The 23193-nt window shown below is 37.1% G+C and overlaps 1 protein-coding gene across 3 annotated transcripts in view; it reads left to right on the top strand.

Annotated features, from left to right (window-relative positions):
* The window catches only part of MEMO1 (mediator of cell motility 1), a 91370-nt gene that overhangs the window by 52043 nt on the left and 16134 nt on the right, over positions 1-23193 (top strand). For 2 of the 3 annotated variants that reach the window (XM_040993024.1, XM_040993025.1), the window contains 3 exons: positions 1570-1682; positions 3485-3596; positions 13426-13568. In XM_040993024.1, the coding sequence (XP_040848958.1) occupies positions 1570-1682; positions 3485-3596; positions 13426-13568 (368 nt within the window). The remainder of the gene's footprint in view (positions 1-1569; positions 1683-3484; positions 3597-13425; positions 13569-23193) is intronic. The other variant, XM_040993026.1, reaches the window with a different exon arrangement.

Here is a 23193-nt window from a genome sequence, read left to right as displayed (position 1 = left end):
GCATTCTGTATGTCCCATGTTAGGACTTTAAAAAATTGTCATGATGTTTAGGTGCTATTAAGATAGGAAAGCAAATATGTATTTCTTTGTTTCATTCACTTAGGATACTGTAATTTGGACTATTTTGTTTTAGATATGATTGTTGATGGCATGAATTGACTTGCAGTCCTAGTAGTCTTAAATGTTTTCTCTATGTTACATCTTGAGGCAGTTCAGAGATTCAAGCCTGGAATCACTTATTCACAACTTTATTTCCCCTTCTCATTCACAGAATATGAAATAGCATATGGCGAAGTTACTAATTTTCTTAGCTACAGAAAATATACCACTAAAATATAGAAATATATTACTAAAGTTCATGTTCCTTGCTCGGCAGGAACTTACTCATCTCTTAATCTTTGTTCATGAGAGCAGTGAATAGTGTTTGAATTTCTAGGGATGTAGTGTTTTATACATCCTAGAGCTTCTTACAGTTTTGTTTCTTTTGAGTGTGAGCTGATTAGTTCATATGCATGTCATAAAACAAAATGGATAGTTTGAATTTAATTGTAGGTCTGATTTGGACTTTGGAAATAAAATGAGAGGAAATGGGTGTCAAGATAAAGGTATGAGCTACTTTGTAGCTCAATTCTTCTCTTTAGTGCAAGTAAAAGATATTCATATCTCTTAGTTTTTGAGACAGACTTGTACTTGAATGGGAGTAGAGAAAGCGATTATATAGATTTTCTTCTGCTGTAAGATGTTGCTTTTCCCTGCCATTGAAGAGATAAAAATAGCTTTTTCACAATGTGTCCTTATAATAATGTATAGATTTTTACAACTTTATAGTATTACACATTTTATTAATGCTGTAGTGAATCTTAGAAGGTGATTTTAGGTTAACTTTTTTTGATTTTAGTAACTTAAGATTTTGAAAAATTATGGTTTTTGAAAGCTTTATGTATCTTGGATATTATGAATACAGAGATGATTTTATACATTGCAGGTGGATTTGTTGTAAAAAATTGTTAGTTGATATGGCTTGTTATTGAACATAATTCTTTTAAAAGCCTTTAAGATAAGGAAAGGAGTAGTTCAATGTAATTTATAGAGGAATAAATTATTAGGTGTGCCAGTTTACTGGGACTGCCACAGTGAAGTGTCATGCACAGAGTGGCCTGAACTATAGAACTTTTTCCCAGGGCTCTGGAGGGGATAGGTCCAAGACCAAAGTGCTGGCAGAGTTGGATTTTCCTTGGCGTCTTGGTTTGTGAATGACCGCTCTCTTGCTGTCTCCTCAGGCGGGTCTCTCTCTGGTGTCTCTTCTTACAAGGACACCAGTCATAGTAGATTAGGGCCCTAGTCTAATGAGCTTATTTTAACTGAATCCCTTCTCTAAAGATCTTACTTCCAAATATGGTTTCCAGTTGAGCTTTAGGAGATTGGAACTTGGCATATACATTCTGGGGGAATAGCATTTAACTCTAAATATTAGGAAATCAAATCCACTAAGAAGGAAGAGAAGTAACTGTTTAACAGTGTTTGTGTAGAAGTGCATTTGTTCTGTGTTTTTTGCTGTGTATCTCCTAGCCGGAGAATTTTCATCCTTGGGCCTTCCCATCACGTGCCCCTCTCTCGATGTGCACTTTCCAGTGTGGATATATATAGGACACCTTTGTATGACCTTCGTATTGACCAAAAGAGTAAGTATACAGAAATCTTGCAGATTTTAAATAGCTAAAGTTATGCTAACAGGAATTTTAAGTTAATTTAAAAGCATAATTAATATCTGAATTTCAAAAATAGGATTTGTTGGAACTAATCTGTTGTATAAAACCAAAACAAACAAACAAGGAAAAATTTATCTTCAATGTCCCTAAGAGATACGGTTTATGTTACCTTGTTTGCCACAGAACTTTGTCAGATTTTCTTCCGGTGTCTAGACTATTGTGGTTATTATATTTAGGGAGGTAGCATGTGCTCATTGTACCATGAGACAAGAAATTAGTTACGCACAACTACTTGATGAAAAATATGTCTTCTTTTCCCACTGTAGATAGATAATGATGATAAGACCTGCATTTCCTCTCACATGATTGTTATGGGGAAAAAATGAGACCATAGTCATATAACTATTAAAAGATAAGTACTGCAAAAATTTTCTACATTATTTTTAACTATGTCTGTTATTTTGATTATTATTTTTCCTGGGAATTCTAGAAATCAGCTTCTAGATAATAATAAATGTATAAATTAAAACCTTTCAACTTTATACACTTTTTTTTTGGAGAATAATAGTAAATAATTGCAGAAGAATAATCTTAAAAATACAGAACCGTTTGGAGAGTAATATAATCGTTGTATACTTATCACCCAATTTACTGAGTTGTCTTGCCTTCCTGAACAATTTGCTCTCCTCGAAGGAATCACCTTCATGAATTTCTGTTAATGCTTACTTCTCGTCAGATTTTATTTTCAATATTTTAGAGGTGCTATTATTTTGAGAAATTATGCAACAGTTTCTTCTTTTAAATAGTTCACATGATTACTTTTTTGTTTTAGACCTAAGTGTTAATAATTTGAAGTTTTAAGTATTACAGAGTGGTAGCAGTTTGTTGTTGGAATGTATCTTATTAATGTGGCTGGATTATTACCGACCTTGATCCCCAAGATGGTTTTAGGGAACACACTTCACTGCCCAAAGTGAATGCTCATTGAAACACTCAGAAAATTGTTGATTTGGATAGCTTACTAGCAGAGAAATGGAGAATTTTAAACTGGATATAATTTTCTTTGAAAGAGATCACCCCATTTATAGCATCGATATAGGTAAAATCTAGTAAAGGATCTAGGGAGTAATATATTGTTCTGTGGTAAGGTAAAAATGTCTTCATGTTTCCCACCCCCAGCTTCATAGTAAACTTCATTTTCTTTTCCTTGAATATCCAGTTTTAAGTACAGTTTATCAGAAAAGTCTGAGTGACTAAAATTGCTAAGTCATTCTAAGTCAACATGGTACAGTTTATGTTGTAATCCGCCCTATGGGCTTAATTTAGCAATTTGAGGTAACTGGCAATGTTAGTGTGAGTTTTCTGTTCACAATATGGCAGAAAGTTGAGATATGAAGTAGTAATGGCGCTCAATTTATTTAATAATGAGATCCAAAATTACATTATCTAACCAGAACAAGTAGGCCGTTGACTTTCCTGTATTTAGATAGAAGTTCTTCTGGCATGCCTTGATCAAGGTCAAGATGATTTTAGAAACAATAAAAGAGATTAAAGAGAAATTTAAATTATTATTTATGTAACTGTTTTTACAGATACAATGAGTAAGTAAATCTTTGTTGTCATTTTGGTAGACAAAATATAGTTTTTTTTTCAAAATTAATAAATGAAGGATAATTCTCTGCTGCTTCTGTCTCTTGCCAGCGTATGCTATTTTGTGTTAATAGGATAAGGACATACATTAATGTCTTTGTTCTAATGTATTTTGGAATCTCTAGTTTACGGAGAGCTGTGGAAGACAGGAATGTTTGAACGCATGTCTCTGCAAACAGATGAAGATGAACACAGTATTGAAATGCATTTGCCTTATACAGCTAAAGCCATGGAAAGGTATACTAATTTGATGTAACACATCTTAGAAAAATAATAGGCATTAATTTTTTTGAATTATTTAAAATAGGGTAAGGTAATTATGAGAGTAAGAAGATAATGTTTTTGTTATCTGAAGTGAAATAAAATTTGAGGTTATGATGTGTTAATGTGGCTTAAAACTGGTTTTGAGTTTGTGAAGGCAAATTGATGTGGTGGTTTTGTTAGGTGGAAACATATCTACCTATATAAAGTGTATATTTTTGCGTTCTTTATATTTCATTCATCAATTGTTTATCACAAGAATGATTACATTCTTCTGTGGTACAGTGCTGTAATTAATAACCATGAAGTTTTAGTTTTGGAAGTAGCTTTATAATCCATTTATTTCAGCCTTTTACAAAGCATATGAGTCTCTTACATGACTGATTATTCTTACCCAGTACCTGCTATTAGTCTTCTCCCTGGACTGTGCACAGAGTAAAGACGGGGCGGTGCATCTGTTCTACTCTCTGCTGAGCACATCACGGCCCAGCAGGTGCTTGTGGTTAATTTACTTTGTAATAAGAAACGTTTCCTGAGGTTTCTTCTTTTAGTGCAGTATTTGAATAAGAAACCTGTCCTTGTGGGTCACATTTTTCTTATTTTTCCTTTTATTTCCTTCATACAGTTTTGATGTTCCATTTATAATTTGAAATTTTGTAAGATTTCATTTCTTGTTTGGAGTTGTTTATTATATTCTTTAAGATTTATTTATTTTAAAAAGAGAGAGAGGTTTCCTTCTGCTGATTCACTTCCCAAATGTCCACATGGTTAAGGGTGTGCCTGGCCAAAGATGGGACCCAGGAATTTCTTTGATACTTCCCGTGAGGGTGGCCCAGGCCCAAACATTAGAGACATCTCCTGCTTTCTGCAGAAGTGAGGTTGCTTATGTACTCATGTGTATGTTGGCGCTTGCAGGTGGTTGTTTAATTCACTATACAGCACTACCCCCAGTGTTTTAAGTTCTGACAGGATTTGTTAATTGAAATATTAAAACATATTAATATATATTTATACATATTAAACTATTTCCTTTCCTTCCTTTCCCTTTCCTTTCCCTCTTTGCCTTTCTTCCTTCCTTCCCTTTTTTTAAAAAAAAAACAATCTTGTTTATTTATTTGAAGGGCAGAGTTACAGAGAGAGGGAGAGATACAGACTTGAGGTGCCCCTTCCTGGTTTACTCCCCAAATGACCACGATGGCTAGAGTTGGCTGATCTAAAAACCCAGGAACCAGAAATTTCCAGCTCTCCTACATGGGTGTTGGGGCCCAAGCACCTAGCCATCTTTTACCTAGCCTTCTTTCCTAGGCACATTATCAGGGAGCTTGATCAAAAGTGGTGTAGCTGGGACTTGAACTGGTACCCATATGAGATGCCAGCATTGAAGGTGGCAGCTTTATGTGCTATCCCTCAGCACATTCCCTACATTCTCTTTTTCAAAGCTCAAAAAAATCGTTGTGTCGTCTAAGGCTTAAGGATGGAGAAATTGATTATCACCTTTTTTGGGAGGAATAGTGCGTGTTTATAAAGGGGTTGTTGCCTTCCTTGCAGATGGTGTATCACATTTCTTCCTCACCATATGTGATAAAGTACCCATCCCTTCCAGCAGCCCAGAAATTACCACGTGGTCTGCATTAAGTTAGAATGTAAATGAGGCTCCTTTTATGCACTTCTTTTTGATTTGGAGACCTCTGAACTGAGAAGACAGGCATTACTACCCTGTATATGCAGTATAAAAGTTCGACACGGGGATGGTTAATCACAGAGGACACTCCCATCGGAGAAGGAACAAATGGAAGCATCACATAGTGGTTTCTGCTACAACGGAATTCTGATCACAAGATGTTCCCTGATTTGTGCTGGTTCTTGTAGTTGTTTTGTAACTTTTTTTTTTTCATATGTTGGCTGGATCTTTTGGGCTTTTGCTTCTGCTCTCTGGATCAATTTTGCTTTTCTCTAAAAAATGGGCTTTGGGCTGGCATTGTGGCATCATTGATCAAGACACTGCTTACAATGCAAATCTCCTAAGAAAATGCCAGTTCCCTTCCTGATTGCACAGTTTCCGTTCCGGTTCTTTGTTAATGGCCTGGAAAGGTGATAGAAGATGGCGCAAGTGTGTGGGCTTGTACCTTCATGTGGGAAGCCCAGGTGAAATCCCAAGCTGCTCGCTTTGGCCTGACCCAGTTCTGTTTGTTGCAGCTGTTTGGAGAGTGATCAGCTGATGGAAGGTCTCTCCGGCTCTGCCTCTGTCTCTTTATGACCCTTTCAAATAAAATAAAATTTAAAAATTAAAAATAATTTACAACTTTACAGCCCAACAAATTACCCTCAGATGCCTGTATTTTGATTGATTTGTGGAAATTTGATCAGGTGTCAGTGGAGACAGTTTGTCTGCAGGTGGACTTAGTCCAAAGGTTCCAGGACACCTGGTACCCTCACTTCCTTTCTGGAACTATGGTGCTGCTAGTGTGCTGTGCCCTCAGTTCTGCACTTGTCATAGTGTGCTTTATATATTTGCCCATTTGAAATCCTCTTTGGTTTGACGATGTTTCTTTTGGTTCAGGCTAGTTGAACTTTTTTAACCAGTTTGTTGGTTTTCTGTATATTAGTTTATATAAATACCTTCTGTTATACTGTAGTCACATCTCAGTTCTTTCTGAGACAGGGCTGAAGGATCCTGTAAATTCCTCTTATTTTTAATTTTTATGCTTAACTCTTACAAATTGGACTCATTTATGGAACTCGTTTGTTTTGATACATATGTATATCACATGATGTTTGAAAAAATGTGAACATACTGATTTTCCCATTTCTAAGTTATTTAGAGATAATATGTTAATAATCTTGTCATGTGGCTTTATAAAAAATAACGCATTACCTATAGTTTACCATGGCATAGCTATTAAGCCATAGAACACCTGAACTTCCTTCTTTTATCTGCTAACGCTTATTACCCAGGAAGTTTCTTGGAAACATTTTTTCTACTTGACAAGCTGTGCAAACAATGCCTTAAGTCTTTCTGAGGTCTTAATAAAGGATCTTGGAGACATATTCTCAGTTTATGATTTGACAGGCAGTGCTCTGAGTTTCATGTTTGTCTTGCTGTTTTGTTTGTTCTCCTGGGGGGTGGGGTTGGAGGAAATGTTGGTTGTTTCGACAGATTTGTGATGAGAAATAGTTGCATTCTAACCAAGCAATTCCGTGTTAGAAATATTTGTTTTAAATTGTGCTTGCAAGCTAACCAATCTGATTTTTAGCTCCTGGTTTTCTTCTTGTGCCTTCTTAAGCTAAGCTGTGTGAGCAAGCTCTGTATCTCCTTGGCCTGATTTGCAGGTTTATTAGGTATATCTTCAATCTTCAAAAGTGCTTTGTAACAGTTTTGCTAATTGTTCTGTAACTGTAATTTGAGTGACCTTTCTTCAGCCTCTTGTAATGCTTTTCTTACCACTCTTCCAGTATGGAAGATACTGAAAGTCTCCTTGCATTTCTAACTTCTGCCAGCTTCTGTTTCCCAAAAGCCAGTGTCATAAGTTTTAGGATGCTGTTACAGCAGCCCCCCATTTCCAGGTACTCTTGCTGCCCAACAAATTACCCTCATCTGCTTGTATTTTGCTTGATTCTGTAATTGGAAATTTGATCAGGTGTCAGTGGAGACCTTAGTCTGAAGGTCCTGGATACCCAATGCCCTCACTTCCTTTCTGGAATTGTGGTGCTGCTGGTCTGCTGTGGCACCTCAGTTCTGAATTTGCTTCTCATCCATCTCTACTTGTCAGTCATCCTTCAGGACATAGTTACAGAGAGAGAGAGAGCGAGAGAGAGCGAGAGAGAGAGAGAGCTGCGCGCTTCCATCTGCTGATCAACTCCCTACATGGCTACATTAGCTGAAACTGGGCTAGTTTGAAGCCAGAAGCCAGGAGCTGCTTCTGGGTCTCCCACATGGATGCAGATTCCCAAGGCTTTGGGCCGTCCTCCACTACTTTCTCAACCCACAATCAGGGAGCTTGATGGGAAGTGGAATAGCCAGGACATGAGCTGGTTTTCATAGGGGATGCTGGCATTGCAGCATTTGCCCTAGTGCCAGCCTTATTTCTTCTATTTTTCACTGTCCCATTTTTGAGATTTAATTGTAATCAAACTAGCATGCTTGGTGTTGGCTACAGTTTTCTAAATGTCTTTATCTTCAGTGGTTTTACTCTGTCTTGATTTTATATATATATATATAATCTTTAATTGTGTGGATTATTGTTAGTACTTCAGATCATCTAGGTTTTTTGTTTTGTTTTGTTTTTTAAGATTTACTTATTTATTTACTGCAGTAGCTGGAGCTGAGCTGTCTGAAACCAGGAGCTGGGAGCTTTTTCCAGTGCTCCTACATGGATGCAAGGGCCCAAGCACTTGGGCAGTCTTCCTCTGCTTTCCCAGGCCATTAGCAGGAAGTTGGATTGGAAGTAGTGCTGTTGGGACTGGCACCGATATCAGATGTCTTCGCTGTGGGTAGAGGTTATTACGCCATGTACTCTTATTTGGTTAGTTACTTAATTGCAAAATACTTAAGCATGACTTCCTTTAGTTCTTTGACTACATTTAAACTGATTGTTTTAACATCTTTATTGAATTCAATATCCAATCTTATTCAGATACATTCCTGCTGGAAATGCTTCCCTCTGAGTATGTGTTACGTTTTGCTGTTTCTTTGCTGGCTTACATTTTTTGCCTAGAGAATGACATTTTGCATCGTATAGCATTTCAGGATATATATATATATATATATATATTTTGCCTTCAGATTCTATTTATTTATTTAGCAGTTTACATCAATTTTTATTTTTATTATGCTTTATGCCATGAGAATATAAGGAAAAAGGGATCAAAACAGACAGGAGTTGGGATATGAACTAAAGCCAAAATGATTTTATTTGAGGTAATACAGTTAACGGAGGTTACCACACACACACACACACACAAACACGTATACACACACATGAGGGCAGAAAGCTTATGTAGCTGTTGACTGTGTAGCAGAAGTCAGTCAGGTAAGGGTCATGAAGAGTTGTGGAGCTGAGCTTTTCAAGCCTCTGGCCCTCCGTCTCTGCAGGCTCATTGGTTGGGAAGCAGTTCAGAGGTTGTGCTTGTTTGTCTTGAAAGAACGCAGGGGCTAAGAAGTTTATCCAGGACTTTATTCTGCTTGCCGACAGGAGTCAGAAAGGCTCTGGGACCTCTGCCACTCAGTCCTGATTCGAGTGCAGAGAGGGAGGTGGGGTGTGGGCATGAGGTGATGATATGTGGGGTGCCCATACTCTGGATTGGATGGTCCAACAAGAGCAGGCAAGTGATGTTCGTACACGGAAGCTTGGGCAGTGGTAGTCACTTGTTTCTGTAAGAACTTTGGGAGTACATTAACTGTGCATGAGAGGGATAGAAGCACTGTGAGGATAAAAGGAAATCACAGAGACATAATCGTGGTGGAAAGGATGGCCAAAATGAGGGAGGTTACTTTGGGAACAGGTTTCATTAACCAATGTTTAATGCCTTCCCCTTCTTTTACCTGGCTAAAAAGACCCAGGCCTCCTGACTGCGATTAGTACATTTCTCAAGTGGTGTCTTCACCACTACTCCAGACTCCTCGCCCTCTTCTTTTTAGTTTATTGGAAAGGAAGATTTACAAAGGGACAGAGAAAAAGATATTTCAGCTGGTTCACTCGCCAAGTGGCCACAAACGGCTGGAGCTGAGCTGATCTGAAGCCAGAGCCAGAAGCTTCTTCCAGGTCTCCCACGCAGTTGTAGGGTCCCATGATTTTGGGCCATCCTGGTGCTTGCAAAGTGAGGGCCATTCCACCATCATGCCAGTCCCTATTTTTAGTTTTGAGCTTGGCTTTCAATGATTCTCACCTGCAATTGCATGGGCTACTACTTAGCTAACAATTGCTTGAAGGTTAATCCCTCTGAGCCAGTTAGGCTTTCACCGGCTGTTGAGGGATTCTGTGTGCTTCTGGGAGCACATTCAGAATTCAGTTGGTTTTCATGTTTGCCTTATTCATTTTGTGTTCACTGGTTTTAGGTGTCTCAATGCATGTATGAGGATTTTTCGTCTGGTCCTCAGGTTGCCACCTTAACTGGTGTAGCTATCCCAGGCTATAAGGACTGCAAGCTTTTTTGTTTCCAATAAAGTGTGGACTTTTTTTCAAATTGCTGCACATCCAAATTATCTGCTTTGACATTAAAACTGCTCACTTTCACAACCAACCTCACAGTGATGGAATTTTCCTGTCAGTGGGGTTGGGTTGCAGTGGATATGTTCAGTTCCTGGAAAGATGCCAGACTGCTATGATTTTTTACCAAGAAGTCTTGTTAGTTTTTCAATTATGAATGTCATCAAATAATTTTGCCTTTGGTTAATTTCCAGAATGTAGAAATGATTGTTTTGGATGGTTTTATCCAATTTCGGAGTTTTCCTTGAGGGCACTTTTTTGTTTTTGTTTGTTTTTTAATTGCATTGTCATTCATATGGTTTAACAAATATTTGCTGGCTATAGCTTTTTTTTCCTTTTTTTTTTTGAAACTTTTATTCATTTATTTTATCTTGAAAGACTGAAGCAGAGTGGAAAAAGAAGAGATAGATGTCTTCCATCTGTTGGTTTACTCCTTGAATACTTGCAGCAGAGAGAACTGGGCTAGGCTGACATCAGCGGCCGGGAGCTCAGATTGGGTCTCCCACAGGGGTGACAGAAACCCAAGTACTTGAATCATCACCTGTTGTCTAAGACTCCCAGAGTGTGTGTTATTAGGAAGCTGGGGCAGAAGCCAAGGCATTCTGCCATGGGATGCGGGTGCTCCAAGTAGCTGCGTAACTTAAGTGCCCTGGGGATGAGATTCTGCACTCAGTCACCAAGAGTCCAAATATAGAATGTGAATTTTATTTATTTTTATTTTATTATTATTTTTTAAAAATAATCTTACTTGGTTGATTAGGGTACAAAGGGTTAAGGGCTATAGGAAAGTGGGTAAGACCATTGTTTCCACACTAATATCATTTTAAAAAAATATTTTTTATTATTTAAAAAGGTTCAAGAGCTACAGGAAAGTGGGTAAGACTAGTATTTTTTCCATATTGTTTCCTTCATGTTTAAAGGGGGGTATTAAGGGAGAAGGCCCACCCAATTTCCCACCCTCCCCAGGTCCCTGAGGTTCTTGCTCAAGTGGATTTGATATTTCAACAGTTATGAATTGCTGCCAATCTTGCCACTCCAAGCACTGTGAGGTCCTTGAAGAATCCACTGATTGACATAGTCCATCATAGCTGAGATGGTTGGTTGACCTGTTCTATCTTCTCTTTTCTTGGTTAGGGTTCTGAGTCCAGCACTAATATCATTTTTTCCCCCTGTATCTGGGGTCAGAGGAGAAACAAAGGGAGAAGCCAAGCCCCACACTGTCTCCCACCCATCCCAGGTCCCTGATGTGAGGCACACTCTGAGGGTCCTGCTCAAGCAGTTTTGATAGTTCACCAGTTCTGAATTGCTGCCAATCTTGCCGTTCCAATCGCAATGAAACCTATTCAGACTCCACTGGCTGACATAGTCTCTTCATGATTGGGGTTCTGAGATCAGCAGTTCAGTTGGAGGGATCTCCAAAGAAATTTCATCTGAGATGATCCCAAACATGATTTTTTTTTTAAGATTTATTTATTTATTGGAAAGTCAGAAATAGAGGAGGAGAGACAGAGAGGAAGATCTTCCATCTGATGGTTCAATCCCCAAGTGACCGCAACGGTCAATGCTGTGCCAATCTGAAGCCAGGAGCTCTTCCAGGTCTCCCACACAGGTGCAGGGCCCCAAGGCTTTGGGCTGTCCTCAACTGCTTTCCCAGGCCACAAGCAGGGGTAGCTAGATGGGAAGTAGGGCCACTATGATTGGAACCAGTGCCCATATGGAATCCCAGAGTGTACAAGGCGAGGACTTTTCAGCTGCTAGGCTTCTGTGACAAGGCCAAATTAAAAGATTTGTTTTCTAAAAATTTTTGAGTCCCTGCATAATTCTTTTACAATAAGTATTTTTGGTGAGCTTTTTGAAGACTATCCTCAGAGATACTGTCATGAAGTTTATCTTATAGAGAAGGAAATCCCTTCTCAGTTTACGATCTCAACTCTTTGCTAACATTGTGTGAGGTTGACATTGAAACCTGCTTCTTCTGGCCTCTCGTTCACTCTACTCTAAGGTAATTGTTTTTGCTCCATATCCTCATTGCTTTTGGACATGTGTAGCTGTTTATATAGTAGTAGTGGAGGGTAGAAGAGTTGTAAACAGTCTTCCTACATTTTTACTAACAGGTGAAATTCTTTCTTTCAGTTGGTGATTACTCTTTACTCAGAGAACCCCTATCACAGAGGCAGTTACTTTTAGACTACTAGGAGTCAGAGGAGAGACGTCCCCATGGCAGCTTCCTCTGCCAGCTTCCTTGTTTTTTTCTTACCCCATAGATGCAGATTCTGCCCATGGAGCCCCTGCATTGCAGAGGGATTGGAGATCTGTATGATCTGTTTATTTCACAGTTGACCAGGGTAAGGGGGCTGCTTTGGGGGAGGAGCTTGGGTGCTCTGACTTGAGCTGTATGCAGCTGGGCTACAGTTAAATTGGAATTACTTAAACTTTGTGTTTTCAAAAAATCCTCGTATAAATTCCCTTTTTCCTATATCAGCTAAGTGCCAAAGTATCATATTAGAAAGCGTTTAGTATAATGGTGATTTTGTTTTGTTTTGTTTTTGTTTTTAAAGTCCTTTTCAGAAAAAGACAAGCATGATTCATGATCTAAAATTTCAAGTTTGGAAACAGAATATAACTAGTATTGAATATGTGAGGGTACTTAAAAAAGTTTGTGAAAAATAGTATTAAAAGCTAAGTTTATGTTGGTGCCAATAACTGAAAACCATGCAGTTTTTTTTTCATCTTACACATTTTCCTGAACATTTTGAATACCCTGAATATGCACAGATTTCAAAATTTTTTATTCCAAAATAAATTTGTCTTTTAATTCCATTTTCCAAGATGATTGTGAAATGCCTTGGTATGTAAGTATGATTTCAGAGAAATTAAAATTAAGAAAAGATTTTTGATATGCATCTCTTTCTACTATATGTCATAATCATTCTTTACTAATTAATTTTGTTCCTTTTCCATAAATCTATCAGCACAGAGTGAAAAAGGGACTGGCAGATATGCCGTCAAAACTGTGGGTGGGCAGGATGTCTTTTTCTTGCTGTTAGAAGTGAGTGCTTGAATTCTTTGTGTAACCTATTTACCAATGAAATTTGAGTTGTATTTCCAACTTGTGTATTGGGATCAATAGGATAGGTGTTCAAGTGTAGTTGGTGAATATTACTGAAGAAAACAAAGATTTGTAGTTTTCATTTGTTAGGCTGACAGAACAAGTGCTCGAAGTGATGGTATTTATAATGAAAAGATTAAATTAGGTGGGGACGGCTTTAATGCTCTTACGATCCTGAAAGTGTTGGTGGATAGCTGTCAATTCTTGAATTGGTGAAGGTCTAATGGACTTTTGTTTTTGAGGGTACTACTCTATTTCGTGGTCAAATAGCTTGCTAGGTAAAGCTGTATACATTTCTGTAATTTTCTTCAGTAGTTTTTTTATATTGTATTCCTTTTAACATTTAATTTACAGCAGTAATGTTGTATGTTATCCCTACCACTGTTAATAAATATTCCACTTTCTGGTGCCAGAATTCTAGAAACTGTTTCTAAAACATGTAGAATGACTGTTTTGCCTTTTTTTCTCCCCCTTTTCTGTTTTCTTTAAGCCATAAGGATGAGTTTACCATTATTCCTGTACTGGTTGGAGCTCTGAGTGAGTCAAAAGAACAGGAATTCGGAAAACTCTTCAGTAAATATCTAGCGGATCCTAGTAATCTCTTTGTGGTTTCTTCTGATTTCTGCCATTGGGGTAAGTTCTAGCTTTTAAAGTATCATGCTGGATTATCTACTTGTGGCCTAAGAAATTTTTTTTTATCTATGCTCTGTCAGTTTTTGTTGCTTTCCTTGGAAAGTTTTACTTTTAGCAGCAGTGTTTAGAAATAAATGAAAAAGTCTTGGTCATTAAAAAGCATAAGATTATAATAGTGGATTACCGATACATTTCCAAAGGCGACTGGTATAATTGGATTCACACTGTGAGGGCATCCTTGCTTAGTCACTTATGTTAGTGGGAGTGAAAACCCTTGAACCCCATCTGCAGGTAGGTATATGGCAGGCTCTCTGAAGGTAGTTTTGCTGGATAAGACAAACGCTCTTCTTTAAAATGCAGAAGAGCACTGTGTGCTATGCCAGTCCTTTTCCACATTTCCTTTTTTGTAATTAGTCTTTCTTTCTTTCTTTTTTTCCTTCGGTGCTTAATTTTTGCCCACAATTGCCATCAGTTTAGAGCTACCCTCCAAAGATTGTAACACGTTGGCTATTAGCACTGTGGTCTTCATTGGTAATGCTTTATAAGGGTAAGGACTCTTAAGTGATTTTTGTGATTGTTGTGGCTTGAGAGAATAAGGACGCTTTGCAGTGAATAAATCATGAAGAAAGTGAGACAGTTTTTGGATGATTCTGTCAGTACATTTTGTTTTAGAATTCTTTGGATAAAATCTGCTCTCATGTATCTGTTAATGTCCTAGAGTATTTCTAAGTTGCATTCCTCTTGGGACATCTCTTTGATTCATTTGTTCATTGGTTTAAGGATGTCAGTAATTTGTTCATCACTTATTTTTTAGATTATTTATTATAGGAAACCTAGAACATAGATCATAAGTTTGGCGACAAATGCTAGGATGGCCAGAATAATGTGCTCAATATTGGATGCCTTGCCTTTTTAGCTATGTTACTCATTGACTAGATTACCTGAGTTGATTAGACTTTTATCTGGCCTATTTATGTTAGCTTGTTCTCTTTCTTCCCCTTTTCAGTGCTGTTAGTGTTGGCATGACAGTTTAAAAGAACTGTTGTCCATATAATATAGGTAAATTTTTTTTATAAGGTATTGATTGTCAAGTAGGAATAAATCTTCTCCTGGATGGGGGTCCGTGGAATGTAGGAAAATACTTTAGAGATATTTTTGATTATCACAGCCAACATGGGATTTGGAAAATAGCAATACTACTGATACCTAATGATTAGGTCTAGGGAAAGTGCTGCTGACACATTCTACAATGCACAGAACTACCCTCTACATCAAAGAATTACCTGGCCCAAAATGTCATTAAATACTGAGGGTGGGAAACCCAGATTTGAGATGTGAAAGGGCTTTTTCCTTTCTAAACTCCAGAGAAGCTCTCAGGCTTTCTTAAGAATAAATTCAACTGATTCGTTACTGATGTGTTACGTTGGGCAGAGATTATTTTATATAGATGTGACTGGCTAGGGAGATTGTTCAAACGAGTTCTTTTTGAAATTTATTAATAGTTCTCAAAACAGGGTTATTTTTCTTAGTATTTTGAATTTGTGTTGGCAGTAAAGTGTATTCACTTTTCAGAAATTGAAATCCTTAGAGCAAATGACCATCCTCCTTAATTTTGAAGGCTCTTGTGAATAATTTAAGTACTTTGTTCTTCAGAATCTGAGGGCTTACTCTCGGTTTGCCGCATGTTGCGATCACAACGTAATTCACATCAGACAACAGTAGATGCCTTCATGTTGTTATTTTCTGTGTCATAATCCTTTTTACCTGGTTAATAATTTGAAAGCAAACAATTCCCCAATCCTCTCCTGTATGTAACTACAGTGGTCGAAAGATAAAGATTTTATTTTATATCCTATCTGGAGTCTCAGAAAAAAATTCTTTGGGCCATTTTGTCTTCAGATTTAAAAAAAAAATTGGTATTGTAAGATGGGATTTCCACTTCATGATTACAGAAAAGAACTCAGAATTTTCAAATGTTGATGAATGATAGCTCAGAAAATTTTTGTAGACTAAGATATTTATACAAAGGCACTTATAAAGTGTGTGAAAAACTGGAAATTAAGTTTATTTTTTTGGAGTAGAACATTTTGAAATACATGTCTATGCAGGGTTAGTGAAAATTTCATTATGAACAAAACTGCATTGAAAAAGGAAAAATTTATTTATTTATTTGAAAGGCAAAGTTAGAGAGTGAGATGAAGAAACAGTGAGGAAGCAACAGGGTGAGAGGGAAAGACCGAGAGGGAGAGAGATCGTCCATCCTCAGATAGCTACTCTGGGTGGGCCTGGGTCAGGCTCTAACTGGGAGCCTCTTCCAGGTCTCCCACTTGGGTGGCAGGGTTCCAGATGCTGAGGCCGTCTTCCGTTGCTTTCCTGGGAAATCGGCAGGCATTTGGATCAAAAGTAGAGCAGCTAGGATACTGTACCTGCTGTGGCAGTGGTTTAACTTGCTGTGCCACAGTGCTGGCTCCGGTGTATGGATTTTACATTTGTTTAGGACTAACATAAATTTGGGTTTCAATAAATTTAGCTTTTAGCCACAACCTGGTGGTTAAGTACATGTGCTTAGTTATTTATTTTTCTTCTTATCATCATTAGCAATACTCATACTGTGGAAAGCACCGTGGTAGTTTTCACTGATAGTTTGTTGGAGGTGTAGGGGTAAGAGAAAGGTGTGTAATGTGGATAGCATTCCAAAATTGTAGTTTCCTTATAGTCATAGAAATGAATTTTTATAAAGTATATTAATATGAATCATTGGCTAGGTAAAAGTTAAGTTTTTTTTTTAAACTTCGGAGTTAGATAAAAATTTGTGTAGTGCCATTGGGTAGCCTTTCTAGATAAAGAGTACTATATTACCAGACCCGGTGCGGTGGCTTAGTGGCTAAAGTCCTTGCCTTGCATGTACTGGGATCCATATGGGCACTGCTTCTAATCTCAGTTGCCCTGCTTCTCATCCAGCTCCCTGCCTGTGGCCTGGGAAAGAAGTAGAATATGGCCAAAAAGCCTTGGGACCCTGTACCCATGTAGGAGACCAGAAGAGGCTCTTTGCTTCAGAGCAGTTCAGCTCAGCTCTGGGTGTTGCAGTCACTTGGAGATTGGATCAGCAGACAGCTCCTCCTCTCTGCCTCTCTTCTTCTCTTTATATCTGACTATCCAATAAAAGTAAATAAATCTTTATAAAAAAAAGTATTATATTACCATCTCAAAAATTTGTTTCTTGTGAAGATCAAGTACTTTTTTCTTCTCCCTATAAAACAAAGAGATTTTAGATTGTTTTTCAGCATGTAAAAGCAATTATAACAGATTTCAGATAATTTCAAGAAAGAATGCCTTTCCTTAATCACAAAATACCTTAAAAAGATCCATTGAAGTTAACTCTTAACACCTTACACATTTCTAAGGAGCTATTTTTTTTTTTATCACTAAACTGATGTTACAGCATTTGACAGAATATATAGAATATAAACACAATGCAAGTTTTCTTGTGTTCATTCCATAAAGATAGACCACTGGCATTGATTCTGTTTTTTTCATTTCTGGTCAGTCATTGATTCCTTTTGTATTTTGTCTAGCTTTTGTGAACAACCATAAACCTTGTTAACAGAGAAAATTGGAAGTTCTTTACGATAATTGTCCATATTTTCCCTTGTTGACCTTTTTGATTAGGTAATATGTTATAAAAATGATGTTTTAAGATATGCTTTACTTTAAAGATATTTCTCTCTCAAATCCTGTTTACTTTAATCCTAGCTTGGAAAAATAATATTTGATAAAAGAACATAGCAAGATTATAATACCCTTCAAGATTTTTGGAGGGTCAGAAGGGGGTTGGTGTGAGATATGACAAGGGAGAGACGGGAATGTTGTTTCTGCTGTCTTCTCATTTGATTCTCCAAAAGGGAATTCTGGATTTCAATTTATGCCTTTTATCTTACGAACTTTATACATAGGAAATACATTACTCATTATCTTCTGTGACTCTAGAATGAACCCACTTCATTTTTATCCTTCCTGCTACTAGCAAGAAATGGAGTAAATAAAGACATTTGTTTCTAGTACTTGACTTTTAACATAGTCAGTATGTTTTCTTTACTTTTCGTTTTTTCTTGAATGTTAGAGACAGGGGCCCAGTGTGATAGCCTAATGGGTATCCTCTATTTGCATGTACTGGATCCCATTTGGGCGCTGCTGCATTTCCCATCCAGCTCCTGCTTGGGGCCTGGGAAAGCAGTCGAGGACACCCTGAAGCTGTGGGATCCTGCACCTATGTGTTGGAGGCCCAGATAAAGCTCTGGCTCCAGGTTTTGGATTGGCTCAGATCCTGCCATTGTGGCCATTGGGAAGTGAATCAGCAGATGGAAGATCTTCCTCTCTGTCTGTCCTCTTTGTAAATCTAACTTTCCAATAAAAATAAGTATATCTTAAAAAAAAAAAAGCAAAAGAAAAAGAAAAGGAGAAGAGACAGAGATTGTCTGTCTGTTGACTCACTTTCAATGGCTGGAGCTGGGTTGATAGGAAGGCAGGAGCCTGGAGCTTCTGTGTTTCCCATGTGGTTTCAGGGACCCAAGTACTTGGAGCAAACTGTGCTGCTTTCACAGAACATGAGCAGCGAGTTAGAGCAGAAGTGAAGCAGCCAGGACTTGAACTGGCTTCCATATGGGATGCGAGTGCTTCAGGCTGATGATCAATGTGCCACACCATTGTGCTGCTCCCATCCTCAGACTTTTTTCTACCTAACAAATTTTACATCCTTTAGGATGATTGTGTTTTTAAGAATTTTGTCTGGACTTATCTTAGATTGACTGCTTGTTAGAATTTACTATTCTGTTTGTTCATTGTTTTCGTTTTAATAGTTATTTACACGTGAGGCATAGAGACAGAAGCAGTGAGGGAAAGAGAGAAAGAGCAGGTGACAAAGTGCAGATACATACGTGTGCTTCTGTTCTCTGCTCCACTCCCCAAATGGCCTGGCAGCGACAGAAACCCGGTGATGCCTCCAGGGTCTGTATCTGCAGGAAAGTGGAGTCAAGATCTGGAGCTGGGTTGTGAACCCTGTACTATGCTGTGAAACACTGGCACCTGAGCTGATGTTTGTAACTGCTGTGCTGGCCAAATGCTCCTACCTTCAAGGTTGGGGTTTAGTTTTCTCCATATTTGTGTTTTTCTGATATTCCTGAAAATTATATTTTCAAATTTAGTTTACTGATAGCTTTCCTTTACATACTTTATCGTTAATTTTTAAGACATTTCTAAATGAAGTTGAACCTAAGATGAATTGATTCTTTAAACGTGGAATTATGTTTCTATTTGCTTTGCCTTTGTGGCTTGGCAAGTTTATTTCAGTAAGTTTACTGGGTAATGTTTATGACCGATTATTTTGTCATAATGTGCATGAAGTTTCTCTATAGTCTCCTTGGTAATTTTGGTTTTTCTCCAAGAACTTACTGATTTAGGTCTATATAATTATTTTACAAAATATACCACTGTAGCCTTTTCCTAAATATTTATTAAAGTTGTAACTTTATATAACTTTCTTCTTTGAAATATATCAGTAAGTGATTCTTTGCTTTTATTCTTTTCCCTTTCTAATAGTCTCTTTAGATTAAGGGTATGAAGTATTTCCTAAGTATATAAATTGGTTTGAATATAAGTTAGCTAACTTCCAAAATGTTTTTTTTTACCCAAATCCTCATGTTTATCTCCCCAAATTTATTCATGTACATACATATTTTTAGAGAATTTTTGGTGGGGTTAATGTAAAGCTGAAAGTTCTGCGTGGATGAGAAGATGATAGTGTTTAGCTTTTCAAAATGATTGCTTGGTTTGGTGCTGCATTGACAATGTTTCCTCTATGAAATGCAGGCTTTCTCAGGTAGTGAGTCCAGTTATGAAAGCCCCAAGTCAAGTCCTTGATCTAGAATGGCCTAATAATCTATCTCACTTGTTGTAAGATGTAACTCAAATATTTGAAAAATAGTTTAACATATAAAAATGATTAATAAAGTTTGTACTAGTACATTTCGATGGGACATGTGTCTGGAGGTCTGTCTCACTGAGTTTTATAGATTAGTTTTCCAAAGTCATTGTTTATTCTAGCAGTCCAGAGCACAACGTAATGTTGAGGTAGTTAATATATTAGAAATATTCTTATTTTCTGCTTTTTGAGGTGTTTGGTTCTCGTACCATCCATTGTTCTGTTTGTCCTCATTAGTTGATTGTTGTGTGTTAAACAGACATACCTGGAGCTTACTCTTCACACTCTGTGAATCCACTCATTAATCACCAGTCACCTTTGGAGATGGGAAAATTACTTACCTGTATTTCTTTTTCTCAGAAAGCGTGCTCTGGAATGGATTCACAAATGAGCTACCCTCCTTCCCTCAAAGAGTAAGGTTTCTGCTTTACAGGATGTTTTTCTTGGGTTATTTTTTCCTCTCATCTTTTGAATTTGAAAAGAACTGAGGGAAGGCACCTGAAGAACCTACTGACACACTCACTAGGGGAGTTCCAAAGCTTGTTCTGCCCCTAGGGGCAGTGTCAATGGCTCTTAAAGCTAGAAAGTTCATACTTGGAGTTGAAACAGGGGCTCAAAGAATCCATTTTCCCAGTGTACCTTCTGAAAGGATAAGTTTCAGGTAAGTAATTTTCTCTTACTATGTGATATGCTTTATTCATACGTGTAACAGTGCACAAGTCCAGTTCTCCAGGTTTAGCCAAGCACGCTTGTTCACAGATTCATAGCCTTTGCTGAATGTCAGAATTATGAGAACTTGTAAATGAAATGTTTGTGCTTATGAGAATGAAGTGTCTTTATTTTAAAGCAAAAATAAATATATAAAGATGTGTTCGTATTGTGCTAGTTCAATAATTTGCTTTGATCTATCAAATATTCTTTGGTTTACTAAGTAGATCTTGAGAAACTTATTTTTAATAGAAGTAAGAAAGAAAGAAGGTCTTTTGAACTCAGTTTTCATGTGCTGATTGACAAAAGGTGTGTTTGTTGATGTGTGTGCTCATGTGCACACCCGGACAAATCCATATACACAGTAGTTAAGTGCAGTGATGGCATCTGAATGCTTCACATTACATGCTTTCTGTATGCATATTGATCTGAATGCCTTCTTAAAGAAGTCTTTATTTTTACCTTTTCTTAAGGAGTATTGTGAGGCAGTTTGGGTTATTAAAAGTAAAATGCTTATTCAGTATAATGCAGTAGTATGGATTTGGTTTTCTTAACTGGTATATTCTTTAGAGCAATTCCAATATTTATACTTAGTTTTTCAGTTACTAAATGTGAAATGGCTACCACAGGTTAGGGAAATACGTAGTGAAGTGTTTACTCAAATTAGTTCTCCATGTGTGTCATTAAGACACACGCTAATTTGTATTCAGAAATTTTTCCAAGAATCCATGTATTTTTATTTCTTTACTGAAGTAGCTTTTAAATGAAAATTACATATAAATGATTTGTATGAATAAAATAGCACTTAAAAATGTAGTTGTACTTTTCTCTTATTAAGGCCAGGTTGGCCAGCTGGAGCCATTTGAAACTACAGCTCTGGACCTTGTAGGAAAGCAGAGAAGAGATTTTTGAAGACAAAAGGCTGTCCCCAATCTCTGCATTTCCTGTCTACCTGGGAGTAGCAGTCTTCTGATAAGATCGCATGTCCCAGACATGTTAATAAAACTAACATGTTGACAGAAGCTGAAACTGGCAGCTATTTCTAGAAGAATGGATATGAAGGTACTTCAAAAAATTTGTGGAATTAAAAGGCAAGTTTATTTATTTTTCTCCTCAAGATCATAAAGATCATACAAGTTCTGCAAAAGTTTTTTTGAAATCCACGTCATTTCATAATAATATGTATTCTATACATTTTTTGAAGTACTCTCATATTAGTACAGATCTGAAGCACTTTACTTTTTTAAAAATAAGCAAGGTTGTGTTAACCTTGTTGTCCTGTTGATAGTGGGTTGAAATTCTTGTCTGGGATGTTCATTCAATTCTTCTTTGTGGAAAAAATTGGAGCAGTTTTATCAAGAGAACTTTTTTTTTTTTAAAGATTTATTTATTTTTATTGGAAAGTCAGACTTGCAGAGAGAAGGAGAGATAAAGGAAAAGATCTCATCCACAGGATCATTCCTTAAGAGGCCACAGTGATCGGAGCTGAGCCGGTCCAACCTGATCAGAAGCCAGGAGCTTCTTCCCATGTGGTGCAGGGTCCCAAGGCTTTGCCATCCTCTTTATTTTCCCAGGCCACAAGCAGGGAGCTGGAAGGTCAGTGGAGCAACCAGGATATGAACTGGTGCCCATATGGGATCCCGATGCATGCAAGGCAAGGACTTTAGCTACTAGGCTGCTGTTGCCAGGCCCAACCTGTCAAGAGAGCTTTTAAACATAAGTAAAAATTTAGTGCTAGTGAATTAAATCACTAAGTTATTGGAAGTGATTGAACTTTAGATTTATTTTTGAATAGCCTTGTTGGAGCTTCTTGACAAATGACCAAAATAGTGTCTATTGTATAGTTATTTTTAATAAATTCTCATTAGTAGCTTTTTCATTAAAGAAAATGCTGCAATCAACTGCATTTTGAAAGAGCTGTTCTAATCATTAGTATCAAAACAATTACTGATAAATGATCAATTTTAGCCTCAAGGATTTTTTTTTTAGTTCAAAGACTATACATCTCATAGCTCCATAGCAACGTGCAGTAGTTGTTATATTCAGGGAGCTGGTATTATTTCAGACCTTTTTCTGTTTTAATACAGCCATCAATTATGTGATGTGATACTGTCTAATAATAGTTACTTGGAAAAAAAATTACCACATGGAGTAATTGTGTATGTTAACATGTATGAAAAATTAAAATGTGGAAATTAAGAAATGTGGTATATTTTAGAAAAGTGTCCATGAAGGATACCAACATCAACAGATGAATAAAGTGTTAAACTTTGGGACAATGATTTTTCTAAACAAAATCAAAACTAAAAAGAAAAAACACCAAGAATCAGAGACTTTTGAAATATTAAACTGCATATTATTCATAGGATTTTATCTTTAATAAGGCACACACAGCTTAGAAATCATGATTATTCAACCAAAGAAACCTATCTTCCTAGATGGGAAAGAAAACGAGTTTAATATGTTAATTTCATTTTAAACATGAAGCATAATACATGTAAAAAACCTTAAAGATGTGTAGTGTGTATATGTGTTTGATATACTCTGATGCTTCAGGAAATGCATTTTAGAGAGTCTTTGACAGAAAGGTTAGATAAAAGTAGTAAGTTATTGGGAAAAAAGCATTGCTCAAAGATAGATTTAGGTGTATCTGAAATACTAACTTTTTATGTTCCTGTGACTAAAGTAGGAGAGAATTTACTTTTGGAGTCTTTTGTTTTTAAGCTTCCCACACTTGACTTTCTCTGTTCTTTGGAGAACAGCTAAACACTGAAAGTTCTGTGCTTGTCCTCTGACTGAAAGTTTATGTCAGGGTAGGACTATTAAATTTATCCTTTTGTGTATCTTATTCATGTTGTGTAAGGTACTAGTATCGATCTTTCTCCAACTGAGTTTTTTTTCCCCCAAGGTCATGCAGAGCACACAAATCCCACACTTTTT

This window comes from Ochotona curzoniae, unplaced genomic scaffold, assembly GCF_017591425.1.
Source record: "Ochotona curzoniae isolate NIBS_2020 unplaced genomic scaffold, NIBS_Ocur_1.0 contig_883, whole genome shotgun sequence".
NCBI lineage: Eukaryota > Metazoa > Chordata > Mammalia > Lagomorpha > Ochotonidae > Ochotona > Ochotona curzoniae.
This window is presented reverse-complemented; position numbering and strand designations above follow the sequence as displayed.